The 15,984-nt window shown below is 35.2% G+C and overlaps 2 protein-coding genes across 2 annotated transcripts in view; one reads left to right on the forward strand and one right to left on the reverse strand.

The window, feature by feature from the left end:
• The first annotated feature begins 5,334 nt into the window (after positions 1-5,334).
• On the forward strand, positions 5,335-5,856 carry LOC136036835 (ATP-dependent DNA helicase pif1-like). Its single transcript, XM_065719168.1, has one exon. It carries the CDS (start codon positions 5,335-5,337, stop codon positions 5,854-5,856), a length of 522 nt encoding a protein of 173 aa, XP_065575240.1.
• A 675-nt stretch (positions 5,857-6,531) lies between these two features.
• LOC136037409 (prostaglandin E synthase 2-like) overlaps positions 6,532-15,984 on the reverse strand; it is an 87,392-nt gene continuing 77,939 nt past the window's right edge. The window contains exon 7 of the mRNA XM_065720163.1: positions 6,532-6,911. Within this exon, the coding sequence (XP_065576235.1) occupies positions 6,647-6,911 (265 nt within the window). The 3' untranslated portion in view covers positions 6,532-6,646. The remainder of the gene's footprint in view (positions 6,912-15,984) is intronic.

Genomic DNA, 15,984 nt, shown 5'->3' on the forward strand with positions numbered 1-15,984 from the left:
TCGGTACCCTTTAAGCTTGCACCTGACTTTCGAGAATTGGGCCCCCAAGAACTGGGAGCCTAAATCTCAAGAATTGGAGATTGGAACCATTGCCCTAGGGCTATCTGATTCAATGATGTGACTTTCATTAAGGTCATTTACCTTTTAGAGAGTGTTTCCAACATTTTTGGAAATGAGGCAAATTTCAAGAGGCAAGTTATCCTAATGATGGTTAACTTTAAACCAAATGAATTTCTTATATTAGGAATTATATTAGGTCATTTTTATATATATAGATATACTGTCTGTTATCAGTTATCTATCTGTTACAATATGACGTCACCTATATATACTCAAAGAGAAAGTATCACTAAGTCTGTTATCTATTGCAATATGACGTCAATATGCATATAAGAAAGCTTTCATTTTAATACATGACATCATATTCATTATGACGTCTTATCTTATACATATAAAAATAAGCTGTCTGTGTGTGTGTGTGTGTCGAGTGACGTCATTATAAGGATTGAGCTGTATGCGTCATGAAGTTGTTTGTCGACTGACGTCATGTTTGTCAACTGATGAAATTACATACCGGGACACAGGGAATATAAATGACGACCGGGACATAGGGACACAACTACAACGGGGACGCCGGGGGCACAGGCGGGATATATAAATGACGACCGGGACACAGGGATTGTTCGAATAGAAATGACAGACCGGGACACAAATGACGACCGGGACACCGGACACAGGGAATATAAATGACGACTGGGACACTCAAAGAGAAATTACAAACTGGGACCACGGGACACAAATGACGACCGGGACACAGGGACACATCATTAGAATTATGAGGTATAGATCTGAATACGGATTGTTTTTCCCATGGACAATTATATGTTGCATGTTCAAGAGTCAGTAAACCTGACAATCTATTTATATGCACAGACAATGGGACAGTGAAGAATGTTGTATATTCGCATGTTTTACGTATATATATATAAATAAATATATATATATATAAATAAATATATATAAATATATATCATGAAAAGAGAAATCACCAATGCTACAGCACAAACACAAAAAAAAAAAAAAAAAGAGACAGAAGGAGAAAAGGAAGACTGTTTTCCTAAATTAGTGTTTAATATAGACCAGCACGTGAATGTGAAGCCTTAACCCTACTCATCCATACAATCACATAGGTCAAACAGCATAGCCACACACAATCAACCATAAAGAATAATCCATGGACAGGCAGTCATGTCGTCAATAAGTATAAGTCGTCATTTACCGATCAATAGAAAAAAATAATATAGACAAATAATTCAGAGGCAACACCCAACATAAGGGCTCATCAGGAGAATACACTGGCCTATATAGGGTTTCGCCACTCTAAATTCTCTACCCAGCACAGTGTTGTGGCTACCACAGAATATCCATGGCATCCCCGCGTCCAGGTATCACCCCCAAAATACATGACTATGGAAAAAAAAAACAGCAAATGTAAAACAACCAAGTAAAACCAAAACAAGCTTATCTTGTTAATATTTCCCTCCCTTTAGCAACAATAGGTAAACTAAATATTATAAATTTTATCAAATCCCAAATATTAACACCATTGCAAAAAACCTGATTGAACTAAACAATTATAGAATTCATCTTTCCCATGTGGCTAATTTTTTAAAAAATCCGCTCAATTAGAAACACAATTCAAAATAAATGGCGCTGTGACAACATTTCTCGAACCTCCGAAATTAGTTAAAATTTCTTTAAGTATTTCAAGAAGTAATTCTTTGATATTTATTTAAAAGTTCGTTATAATGAAAACTAAATTTTTTAAATTGCCAAGTTAATTTATTTGCAGAAAAACATCTTGATATCAATTTTTGGCTTAAGATTTTACTTCTATTTTTAAATTCAATATAATTACTACAAATCCTTGCATAACGAAGTAACTGTGAGTGATATTGGAGTGTATATACTTTCAGGGAATGGGAAACTAATCACTTACAAAATCAAAATCATCGTTTTATTATACATTTTAAAACTTAATTTATTTTATCACAAATATTAATATTTAAATCTAATAAATGATCTTCATGACCAGCGTCATGACTAGGCTCAAGATAAGCTCTGATGGATATATATTTTTAGAAATATCAATGAAATCCTTACAATTTAAGACCAAAATATCATCTAAATATCTTTTATTATTGACAAAGCATGTTTTAAATTAATTGGATTATTCTTATCCATCATATATTTATATTCTAGTTGACTAAAAAACAAGTCAATATATATATATATATATATATATATATATATATATATATATATATATATATATATATATATAAATATATATATATAGAATATACATACATTGAATAAATACTTGAAGTACTACTTAAGTACAATTTTGGCAAGTACTTGATACTTGATACTTAAGTAAGAATTTGGAAAGTAGGCTACTTATTACTTGATATTTAAGTAAAAAAACAATGAGTGCTTAATACTTGATACTTAAGTAAAAATTTGGAGTACTTGTTGCAGCACTGGTACAAGCCATGCAAAGTTAAGCGAAGAAAAGAGGAACCTTACACGTCGAAAAAAAGCTTGAAATTGTATATTTTTCAGAACTGTTGATTCCAGAATACATAACAGACTGGTATCCACGATGCCAGATCAAGGGGCCAATTCCCTAGATCACTAATTATAGATCCAGATTTGTAAGTAAACTTAATCTGTATGTCATCTGTGGACAAGGTCGCATCCAAGTGGGGAGGGGAGGGGTTCAGGTTTGAACCCTTACCCTAAATTTTTTGCCGCACTTAAAAACGTAACAAAAATGCAAACAAACGAATGTTAATGCGTTTAGAAAAATTTTGTACCTAATACCCCCCCTAACCGAGAATAAATTCCGGATGCGCTCTTATCTATGGGCAAGTGTGTCCCATTTCAATTGAATAACAACAAGTAGATTTATTACAATTTCATTTCAATTTAAATTTGGAAAATAATTGTGGAAATGATTTGATTTAAACTGTTTGTTTTTTAGACTATTCAACAGTAAATAATTTTTAGTTTTGCAAAACCTCAAATTGATTGTATGTATATGCCCCTAATGCAGAATTGCCACTCACTTTGTGACTACTGGCAAAAAAGTGCTGTTTCAGAAATATTTACTGTCACTAATTTGGAAAACAGTTACTAAATTAGAGCAAATATACTGCCAGTGGCAACCCTGAAGTAGGCTAATGGTAATGGCTGCTATTTGATCAACTAGTATCAATGTGACGCATTCAAACGAGATATTGATCCAATATTTAAACGGTTGAGTTAATTTGAAGGCACAAATTGATCTGAAATACTGTTTGCATTGTCACATGGCTTTGTAACAATATAATATTTTTAAAGTATAGAAAATCATTTGCCACATTTTGACTTGACTTTTATTTACATTATAATCAAAAATATAAACTATTACAGATAAGAACAAGTATCAAAAAAAAAATATATATATATAAATATACATATATAAATATAAATATATATATATATATTATATATATATATATATATAATATATATATATATATATATATATATATATATTATATATATATATATCTATATATATATATATATATATATATATCTATTCACAGGTGGGACACAGGGACACAACTACAATGACGCGTAACTAATATGGCGCGTAACGACTTGCGCGGGCGGGGGGGGCTTGGTGGGGGGCGCGAAGCGCCCTACCAACTAGGTGTTGGGGTGGCGACGAAGCGCCACCCCAACAGCTAGTTCAATATAAATATATGTGGCTCAGAGGAAAAGTACCATTATATTGTGGCTCAAAGAGAAAGTATCACTAATGTCAAAGATAAATTATACATATACTAATACGGTTATTTAATAAAATCGCTTCTAATGAAATTGACGATATGATTTCCGCTAAAATACCTGATGTAGATGTCGATAGGGGCTTACATGACATTGCGGTAAAAAACATGATACATGGCCCTCGCGGTGAAATGAATGAAAATTCACCATGCATGGACAGAGGAAGGTGCACAAAGCAATATCCTCGACTTTTAGTACCTAACACAATTACCGGCAATGATGGATACCCTTTATATAGAAGAAGGTCTACCGAAGATGGCGGAAAATCAGCAATCATAAAGTCGCGTAGCCGTTACATCAAAGTAGATAACCAGTGGGTCATTCCATATCCACCTTTATTATCGAAAACATACAATGCACACATAAACGTGGAATATTGTAATTCCGTAAAGGCAATCAAATACATATGTAAATATGTCAACAAAGGCAGTGACATGGCAGTTTTTGGCTTGCAGTCCGAAATCAGTGATATCGATGAAGTCGTAAAATATCAGGCTGGAAGATACATAAGCAGTAATGAAGCTGTGTGGCGAATTCTTTCATTTCCCATACATGAACGAAGTCCAGCTGTTGTTCACTTAGCGGTACATTTACAGAATGGTCAACGTGTTTATTTTTCGGAATCCAACGTGCAACAAAGAGCCCTGAATCCACCGGATACAACGTTAACTGCTTTCTTCACGTTATGTTAAAATTATTCTTTTGCAAAAAAACTGCTGTATTCTGAAGTGCCTACGTATTACACATGGAATGCTAATAAAAAATCATTTGAACGTCGAAAACGGGGTGAGTCAGTCGACGGCCAACCTAAGATCATCAAAGAAACCACGATAGGAAGAATCTACATCATTCACCCCAATCAACATGAATGCTTCTTTCTCTGCCTGCTTTTGGTTAATGTACCCGGCCCGACGTCCTTTGAGCATTTGAAAAGTGTAAACGGGACTACACATGACACTTATCGTAGTGCATGCCAATCCCTGAATTTATTGGAGAACGACCAACACTGGGATAATTGCATCAATGACGAGTGCGAAACGTCAACTCCAAGTCAAATTCGTGCATTGTTTGGAATTATATTGACAACTTGCTCTCCATCATCTCCTATAGAGTTATGGGAGAAATACAAATCGCAAATGGCCGAGGATATACTCCACCGAATACGGCTATAGAGGTCAGATATAACCTTGGACTTTACAACAGAAATTTATAACTGCAGTTTAGTTATGATTGAAGATTTGTGCTTATCTACGGAAAACAAACTTCTCAAGCATTTGGGAATGCCTTCACCTAATCGTACTGCTGCTATTTCTACATGTGTAGAATTGGGCTGTGAAAAAAGTTACAACACGATTGATTTATTGTCATATATACAAACAAATATTTCTAAGTTCATGTCTGAACTTAGAACAAAAAGGCATTTATGATCAGATAATGCATTGTGTCGATAACCAAGTTGGAGAAATCTTCTTCTTGGATGCGCCAGGAGGTACTGGTAAAACGTTTCTAATAAGATTGCTTCTGGCAATTCGATCCAAAAATTACATAGCGTTGGCCCTTGCGTCGTCCGGAATAGCCGCAACGTTGTCGCCTAGTGGGAGAACTGCTCATTCCGCTTTGAAATTGCCTCTGAATATTCAACCTATAGAAACTCCCAGGTGCAACATTTCCAAATCATCTGGGATGGGTAAAGAATTGCAGCAATGCAAACTTATTGCTTGGGACGAGTGCACAATGGCGCACAAAAAATCGCTCGAGGCTGTCAAGCGATCATTGCAAGATTTCCAAGGAAATTCTAAACCCTTTGGCAGCACATTAATATTGTTTGCGGGAGATTTCAGGCAAACATTACCTATTATTCCTAGATCGACACGTGCTGACGAAATGAATGCTTGCCTGAAAAATTGTTATTTATGGGCACACGTAAAAATATTAAAATTAACTGTAAATGAATGAAGCGGTTAACTATCCAGCAGAATTTTAAATTCGCTGGATCTCCCCGGGTTTCCACCACACGTGCTACAACTAAAAATAGGCGTAACAATAATCATGTTGCGAAATATTAACCCACCAAAGCTTTGCAACGGCACGAGACTTGCCGTAAAAAAAAAAAAAAACAACAACAAAACAATCTTGACAGGGCCTTCCGAGGGTGAGGCTTTTCTTATTCCTCGCATTCCCATCCAACGGATCTGCCTTTTCAATTTAAAATATTGCAATTCCCAATTCGATTAGCATTTGCAATCACCATCAACAAAGCTCAAGCAACGTTAGAAAAATGCGTATAGATCTTAACACGGATTGTTTTTCCCATGGACAATTATATGTTGCATGCTCCTGGTTTTTACTGTTACGTTTAAAATTAGTAAAGATAAATCTTATACAATGAGTAGTAAAAGGGTGTGGGGGGTTGAGAGATTCACTTATTTGACACATCAATTATTTAGAGGAAAAAAGTCTTCTACATCTTTCGGTAGAAAATTTTGTTGGGATAAAAACGGAGATTTTGGCTGAAGCAAGATGAAGGTTTACTAAGGGATAAAAATGTCTAAGGGAAAGAAGTAGTGATGAAATTTAAAATTTCCTTCACCCGTATTATAACTTTCAGTGTTAGTAACAAGATATAACGAACAGAAAAGAAAATACTTTTATTTGGCCGAATTAAAACAAATTTTCCACAAACAAGACGGATAAAAACTTCTAAATGAAGGGCCCTTCCTAAATATAACAATTTAGAACCCTGAACTCAATATTCAGCCAATAAAGCTTGACCTTGTCTGTGTCCTATTGCGTTTCTCATATTTTCATACCAATGCCTAATTTTTGTGTTCACCAACAGGTCTTGAAAAGCTTTACATCCTTCGATAGAATTTAGGCAGCCATAGACAGCCAAGTCACCCAGATCAGGGGCATTGCCTCCCATGAAAGGTGTACCTTTCTTTTGTAAGGCTTTGAGCCAGATATTCACTTCTTCGTATAGGCTCTGACGCACATCGTCACGTAGATTATGCCTATAATGAAACATCTCTTTTCAATCCTTACAAGTATGGTGAAAGCTATTTAAAGATAATTAGGCATATTATTAATTGTACATTTTTTGGTAAGCCAAAATTAGGACACGAAGTGAACAGGTTTTCTTCTCCTAAAGACAACTCGTGGGAATAACTAGTCTAGTCTATTGTCTTTTTTCATTATTGTACAGAAAAAACTTCTAATCATGTTGAGAACCACATAAAACTGAATTAAAACTGAAATAAAACTGAAACTGATCAGTCGATCTATTCTTCTAATTTTGAAGCAAGGAGTACAATAACACCACCACTAAGCTATCCTGGGAGAAGGTAATAAGTGCTAACTGGGTATTTGTTTTTATAAGGATATAAGGGGGGGGGGTATTTCTTATTCTCGCTTCTATGTGTTTTATATCTCTTTGGCTCTCAAGGAAGGCCATAGCCTCCCCTCACCCCTTCTTTTTATATCTCTTTGACTCTCAAGAAAGGCCATAGCCTCCCCTCACCCCTTCTTTGAGTCGCTCATGTTGTACTACAAATCTTAATTTGATGTGAAAAAAAGCCAAACAGCACCTAGTTTAATAACAGTTTCTTTATAGCTCGCTACAGAAAAAGAAAGGACACTGTGGGCCAGTAATTGTAGGGACCGTGGGATATGTTATCCTACGTTATATATTATCCAATGCCCTAATTTTTAATGAAATACTTTACACTTCTAATGGTTCTTTCACACTATACCATGAAGCCTTTCAATCCAGCATCACTCGAGACTTTATGGTACTTTACGTAATCTTACTGAGCAAATTTGTCGGTAACGTGCCAAGTAGACTCTAGGTCTACTTATTTTTACGTTATGTCAGTTTATGTTGCGCTATGGAAAACTCAATAGTCAAAAATCATCATAGTTGCAAAAAAAAAGAATTTTATGGATAAGCAGTTGATAAATTTGAAAATGAATTAATAAGCTTTTTCTTAAAAAGCCTTTCGCCCTGGATCAGAGCTTGAATCTCCGCCAACATTTGTAATTTTTAAATAGATTACTTGTGATGATTATGATGATTTAGACGATGATTATGATTTTTTTTTAGGGTTTTTCATGAAAAGACTTGTTTTAGTGTATTAGTTTTTGAACAGTTTGTTTATGATGACTGTGATGATTATAGGTGATGATTACGATGATTTATGAATTTTTACATAAGCCTAGGTTGAAAGGAATTGCTTCAGTGTGAAATTACCCAAACTTACTTAACCACTATTCTGACATTTCTATTAACTTTACTCTTAGTTTATTTTGTAGGCTATTAAGATGAATGTTAATGCTGTTTCTAGAGTATGCCAATTCACAGAAATGTAAAAGTGGGGGGGGGGGGAATTTTACCATTTTTTATTGAAGATAGTAAAAAAAGTATCTTTCAAAACCTGAATGATGAACTATTTTTTCCGATTGTTTTTTTTTCAGTGAAAACACCCAAAACTATATATTTCAAAATCTAGAATGCAATTGCCTCCATATCTGCCCCCTCTTTGGCGATCCTGCTATTTTCAAGGAAATGCTATAAATTTAAAAGATTTTCCTTTACTATCCCGAAAACACAGCACCCTTCCCTCACAATTCTCTTATAAACCAGCTTTTTTTTTATAAGGATATCATAATCAGGATATCATTGATAGTCGGGTAATTCATATTAGACATAACATGTTACAAAAGCTCTCATACATCTTCCCCTCATGCCATTTATCAACCCCTTACCTCACATATATAACCTCTTCCTATATCTAGCTAACTAAAACTTCAACTAGTTCATATGCCATCATGGAGACTAGAGAGAACTCTGAAGCTCACCAAAACAAAAGTCAATCGTTACAATCACAATAATCAAAACACTAATCAACACAAACACAACACAAACACAAAACACTGAGAGTTTTGTCCTCATCTTGAATAGCGAGGAAAATCAAATTTTCGCAGCTTTAAACCGGATGGGAAGGAAGCTACTTTATGCGTTTTAACACTGTTTTTTCAGTATCAAATTTTCGCAGCTTTAAACCGGATGGGAAGGAAGCTACTTTATGCGTTTTAAAACTGTTTTTTCAGTATCAAATTTTTGCAGCTTTAAACCGGATGGGAAGGAAGCTACTTTATGCGTTTTAAAACTTTTTTTTTCAGTATCAAATTTTCGCAGCTTTAAACCAGATGGGAAGGAAGCTACTTTATGCGTTTTAACACTGTTTTTTCAGTATCAAATTTTCGCAGCTTTAAACCGAATGGGATGGAAGCTATTTTATGCGTTTTAACACTGTTTTATCAGTATCAAATTTTCGCAGCTTTAAACCGGATGGAAAGGAAGCTACTTTATGCGTTTTAACACTGTTTTATCAGTATCAAATTTTCGCAGCTTTAAACCGGATGGGAAGGAAGCTACTTTATGCGTTTTAACACTGTTTTTTCAGTATCAAATTTTCGCAGCTTTAAACCGAATGGGATGAAAGCTACTTTATGCGTTTTAACACTGTTTTATCAGTATCAAATTTTCGCAGCTTTAAACCGGATGGGAAGGAAGCTACTTTATGCCTTTTAAAACTGTTTTTTCAGTATCAAATTTTCGCAGCTTAAAACCGGATGGGAAGGAAGCTACTTTATGCGTTTTAACACTGTTTTATCAGTATCAAATTTTCGCAGCTTTAAACCGGATGGAAAGGAAGCTACTCTATGCGTTTTAACACTGTTTTATCAGTATCAAATTTTCGCAGCTTTAAACCGGATGGGAAGAAAGCTACTTTATGCGTTTTAACACTGTTTTATCAGTATCAAATTTTCGCAGCTTTAAACCGGATGGAAAGGAAGCTACTTTATGCGTTTTAACACTGTTTTATCAGTATCAAATTTTCGCAGCTTTAAACCGGATGGGAAGGAAGCTACTTTATGCGGTTTAACACTGTTTTATCAGTATCAAATTTTCGCAGCTTAAAACCGGATGGGAAGGAAGCTACTTTATGCCTTTTAAAACTGTTTTTTCAGTATCAAATTTTCGCAGCTTAAAACCGGATGGGAAGGAAGCTAATTTATGCGTTTTAACACTGTTTTTTCAGTGGCTTGCGATACGGTGAGTGTATCTTCTTATTAATAATAATTTGAATTCATGAATAAATTCGACAAACGAAACATGCACCAAATAATAAATAAATGAAATTATTAGTAAAGAATGAACTCTAGCAAATAGTATCCGAAAATTTTAAATGTGTTAAAAACTGAGTAGTGAGTAATAGTCACCATTGGAAGTTGATTCAGAAACGGGAACAACTATTACTACTAAACTTAATGATAAAGTTCGTTGCTAAAACACAATTTGTGGGAATATTTTTACTGTAAGTAGCATAAGGTCATACAACACAGTATTTTTAGCACACATCATAATATCAAGTCACGAAAAAATCGCGTCTCTCTTCCCCCCTAAACAGCAACACAGAAAAAAAAACTCAAATTACTCCCCTTTCTTTATCACCTCATTAGCATTTTATAAAGCCTAAAAGATGGTATTTTTTAAAGTTGTGGAGCTCAAGGCTATCACCCTCACCCTCACCCTCAAAAAATTTGATCTTTAAATGAGGAAGCTGCTACCACCCAGCTAGAATGTGTTTCACATTCTCCACTCCTAGATTCGGAGTGATCACACTCCACTCCTAGAAGATCAAGGGGGGGGGGGTTATCCGTAACCGAGACGAGCTTTTTTTTTATCAGACACTTGATTTCTAATTTCAATGGTAGATAATTTGCTTGAATACGAAACCAGTCCCCTAATATCTCGGACGTACAAATATGAGGACGGTACAGAGATAGTATGGGAAAGTAACTTTTCTTTTTCTCTTTGGATTTACTAAATAACCCACTGGGAGGAGGGTAAGAGAAAGATATACCACTGAGATTAGGGTGAGATAACGTATAAAAAGTTAAAATACTTGGGGACTTCATGTGACGGAAAGCTTTAGGAAGGCTGAGTGGAAGTTTGTCTTTTGTGCGAATGTGATGCGGTTCGACTGACTTGCATCAAATTATGAAATAAATAATTGTCAAAGCCGTATCCAGGGGGAGGAGGGTTAGGAGGTTTGAACCCTCCTTCCCCGAAATGTTTGTCCGACTTAAAGGTAACAAAAATGAATACAAAAAAACATTTTTTATGTCCTCCCCGAAAAAAAATCCTGGATACATTATTCTATTAACTTAGTGAAAGCCTTGCATATCATTATTCCGATAAATGACCATGAATTTTTTTTAATTCTTTGTCCCCCTCCCCCGAAAAAAATCATGGATACATTATTGATTATAATATTAACTTAGTGAAAGCCTTGCATAGAATTATTTTGATAAATGACCACAAAATTCCACGTGTTTAATGACAAAACAAGTGGGTTACCTCAAAGCGTAGCCATCCGAGAAGAAAAAGGTGTTTTTATGCGCCTTTAGACATGGGTGCAATGACTAGTTCAGACAGGAAAATAGCTACCAATTAACTTTTCTGATTTTCGCAAAGTGTTAAAACATTGTTTTATTGGGTAATTAATTTAGCTCTGTGAAAAAAATTACAGTTGACTTGATTTAATTCCCGAAGCTAAGTTGAGCTTTATACGGGAGATGGAAGCAGTAGCATTCAGATTGTCATTTTGGGAGGGTCAAACTCCTTAAGGAGAGGAGGATGTAACAATCAAAAAGGATTTATGTTACTTATAGCAATCTGGTAGGAAAAAAACATCATTCGATACCCCGTCCAATGCTCTTTTCAAATTTGATAATTAATACCTTCAAAATTGTGTCCTAGGTCCCCCTCCATATAATGCCAAATATAGCCTTAGGCTATTTATAATAGTTTGCTGAATCTCTCTCTCTATATTACGAAGCAACTGTAATGAGAAACAAGCACAAAAAATAATAGCAAACCCACAAAATTGGCAAACTTTTATATTTAGCGTAGGCATTAATTTTTGATCGCAGGGGGAGGGGTGGACAAAGTTTAAACCTTTCTGTTTTCACTCCCGGAACAGAGCCAAGATCTTTCCGCGCTGATTGGCTGTGGGAGCGCCGGAGGTTAAGGCATAGTCTACATGATGTATGTTTAAATCCTTTTATGCGCAAGTCTGTTTATGGGTGTCCATATAGGCTGTGTTGGCTACTGAGCGAATGGGAAATTTTATGTGTATTCGACAACTAGCGTAATCGCCGGTTCACCGGCTTTTTACAAGCTGAAAAACCTCCGGGTAGAGGGTAGCCGACCATGATGATTCCGATGCTTTTCTTTTTATTTAGATCCACCGCTATTTTCGAGGGGTATATTAGTATTTTTTATACGTTATACGTATTTTTATACGTATTTTTTATACAAGTATTTTAACTTTTTATACGTTATCTCACCCTAATCTCAGTGGTATATCTTTCTCTTACTCCCAGTGAGTTATTTAGTAAATCCAAAGCGAAAAAGAAAAGTTACTTTCCCATACTATCTCTGTACCGTCCTGATATTTGTACGTCCGAGATATTAGGGGACTGGTTTCGTATTCAAGCAAATTATCTAGAATGTGAAACACATTCTAGCTGGGTGCTAGTAGCATCCTCATTTAAAGATCAATTTTTTTTGAGGGTGATAGCCTTGAGCTCCACAACTTTCAAAAATATCTTTCCATCTTTCAGGTTTTATAAAATGCTAATGAGGTGATAAAGAAAGGGGAGTAATTTGAGTTTTTTTTTTCTGTGTTGCTGTTTAGGGGGGAAGAGAGACGCGATTTTTTGGTGACTTGATATTATGATGTGTTCTAAAAATACTGTGTTGTATGACCTTATGCTAGTTACAGTAAAAATATTCCCACAAATTGTGTTTTAGCAACGAGCTTTACCATTAAGTTTATTAGTAATAGTTGTTCCCGTTTCTAAATCAACTTCCAATGGTGACTATTACTCACTACTCAGTTTTTAACACATTTTAAAATTTTTGGATACTATTTGCTAGAGTTCATTCTTTACTAATAATTTCATTTATTTATTATTTGGTGCATGTTTCGTTTGTCGAATTTATTCATGAATTCAAATTATTCTTTGAGTAATGCACAAATAAAAGCCTCTAATTGTACAAGCCTCCATTGTTGTCAAAATCATCGTTGTAACTGCCAACAATGTAGATTGGGACTTCAAGAAATAGAAGAAAAAACAGGTAATCTACCTATATAAGTGTCAGTTACTTTCAACCAATCATTGATCTTAAGTTCTGAAAACAATCGCGTGATGTTATGCAACAGGTACATGAATCTGTGTGGGTATTTTTTTGGGAGGAACAATAAAATAGTGACAAATTTAGCCCATAGTTTTTGCAGGTCTAGCCCGATTGCTTGTCCTATGATGGAAAATGGGGGAATAGATGCGAGGGATCAAGTTCGCAGTTTTTAGAAGTTCTGACAACAATCGTGTGATGTTATACAACATGTACATGAATCTGTGTGGGTATTTTTTTGGGAGGAACAATAAAATGGTGACAAATTTAGCCCATAGTTTTTGCAGGTCTAGCCCGATTGCTTGTCCTATGATGGAAAATGGGGGAATAGATGCGAGGGATCAAGTTCGCAGTTTTTAGAAGTTCTGAAAACAATCGTGTGATGTTATACAACAGGTACATAAATCTGTGTGGGTATTTTTTTGGGAGGAACAATAAAACGGTGACAAACTTAGCCCATAGTTTTTGCAGGTCTAGCCCGATTGCTTGTCCTATGATGGAAAATGGGGGAATAGATGCGAGGGATCAAGTTCGCAGTTTTTAGAAGTTCTGAAAACAATCGTGTGATGTTATACAACAGGTACATGAATCTGTGTGGGTATTTTTTTGGGAGGAACAATAAAACGGTGACAAATTTAGCCCATAGTTTTTGCAGGTCTAGCCCGATTGCTTGTCCTATGATGGAAAAATGGGGGAACTGATGGGGAGAGATAAGAAGACACTGGGTTTTGTGTTAGGGGAAAGGAGACAGAGTATACGCTGTGCACGCACATAGGTGAGGCCTTCACTCCCTCGGGAAGATTTCTTATTTACGTGACTGACGCTATGGTTATCCTGTTAACCGGCAAATTATGCTGGTTAGTGAATTATAAACAAAATGAACAGTTCGGCTGCAATAATTCAAAGGTGTACTTAAAAAATTTTTGAATCATAAAATTTACCTGATTCCTCGGCACGCTTTCTTTTGGCATTATCTCTTTGAGCCGCAAGCCTATGTTCACGTTGTTCTTGTGATTCCTCGGAATGGTTTTTTACGGTAATTTCTCTTTGAGCCGCAAGCCTGTTTTCACGCTGCTCTTGTGATTCCTCGACACGCTTTCTTTTGGTAATTTATCTTTGAGTCGCAAGCCTGTTTTCGCGTTGCTCTTGTGATTCCTCGGCACGATTTTTTTGGTAATTTCTCTTTGAGCCGCAAGCCTGTTTTCACGTTTTTCTTGTGATTCCTCGGCGCGCTTTCTTTTGTTACTTTCTCTTTTAGCCGCAAACCTTTTGACATTAACTCTTTGAGCAGCTTCCTCGGCTGTTTCGTCTGCCATTGTAGGATTTATACTAAAATTTCTTTTTGAATCGCCCCCTTATATACTTATAATGACGTCATTTGCGTACAAACAAACATACAACTTATTTTTTTATATATAGATTTGGTTCCTAAAATTATTAGAGGTTTGTTTTTTCGCAAGTGTCTCATTTCTTATTCTCTTGCTTACAGAAATAGCTGCAAATTGAAATTTTGATACGCATGTAGTTTTTGCCATGAAAATCCAACAAAACAAGCATTTCGTAATGATAACAATGATAATTATGAAGAAAAGAAAAACCACATATTTATGTTTTTATCATACCCGTTTTTCTGCTCCCATATGGAATTTGCGCTATGATCTTTTAACCATACAATTTTTTCAGCAAATAAATATCCAAAAAGGGATGATTGCCCTCCACATCCACCTGTCGAACCGAGGCAATGGTAATAAGATGTTAGGTTGCTTAGGGTATTCATACTACCCTCCCCTTGAGACGCGGAAAGCTGTATAAAAAAATGCACTTTCTGACTACCTAAACGAGTGATTTAATATAAGCCATACGAGATCGTATAACATATAATTTATATTTGCAACGACCCCTTGCCTGCATATATTCTTAATTGGCTATAAGCCAAAAATAAATTTCAAAAACACAACTTCCGAAAAAAAAAAAAATACTAAAGGTTCATTTTAAAACATAAAATGGGCAGAAATAAGCCATATAATGAATGACTTAAATTGAAACTACTAGGGATTACTAAGAAGGAATTAAAGTAACCCTTAGCAAGTAGTAAATTAAAGTGAATAATTACATCAACTATAAAGATAACAAATACAACTCTGAATGAGTACATGAATCCCAAAATGAACATAGATTAAAAGACAAAAGCCAATAAGACTTAAAACAATTAGAAATTACCGCAAATAATAATAGGGTTGACGCCCCTCTTTACCCTATGAAAGCCAACATCTGCGCTTTACTGAAAACGCTATTTATTTTGAATAGTGTGGTTTTGTTTGTCAAGACTACGACAACTTAAAAAAAATCGTGACAGTAACCAAGATCAGCGAAAAAAAAATCCTAGAATAAAACTTGTGACATACAGTTTAATTTTACTGTTTTGAAAGGATTGTTTATTTGTTTTTGTATTGTCGAAGTTTTTCTTTTTATCCTATTTTACTTAAACATATAAAAAACTAACGCCTAAATAGAACGTTTAAAACGAAAACCAATAATTTTTTAGGCCATACATTTAGTTTGTTGAGACAATAATTTTGAACTAACGATTCTGGAAAAGGTTTAATGATAGTACAGCTACCGCCCTCCCTACTTGATTTAAAGGCCAGAGTGTCATTTGCGCTTTACTGAAAACGTTATGGGCTTCAAAGTGTTCTGTAAGTATTCCCTGTAAGTTACGAACCTAAGGAAGACCAAAAAATTCTGAGCCCATTTTCAGGGTCCATGAGCTTTTACTGACAAAATTTAGTGTTAAATTTGTTTTCCATATAGGGGTTCAC

The sequence above is a fragment of the Artemia franciscana genome, chromosome 16 (genome assembly GCF_032884065.1).
Source record: "Artemia franciscana chromosome 16, ASM3288406v1, whole genome shotgun sequence".
Lineage (NCBI taxonomy): Eukaryota > Metazoa > Arthropoda > Branchiopoda > Anostraca > Artemiidae > Artemia > Artemia franciscana.

Bases quoted from the DNA above. Each gene is read 5' to 3' on its own strand.
- LOC136036835 (XM_065719168.1), top strand. From the start codon at position 5,335: ATGCATTGTGTCGATAACCAAGTTGGAGAAATCTTCTTCTTGGATGCG.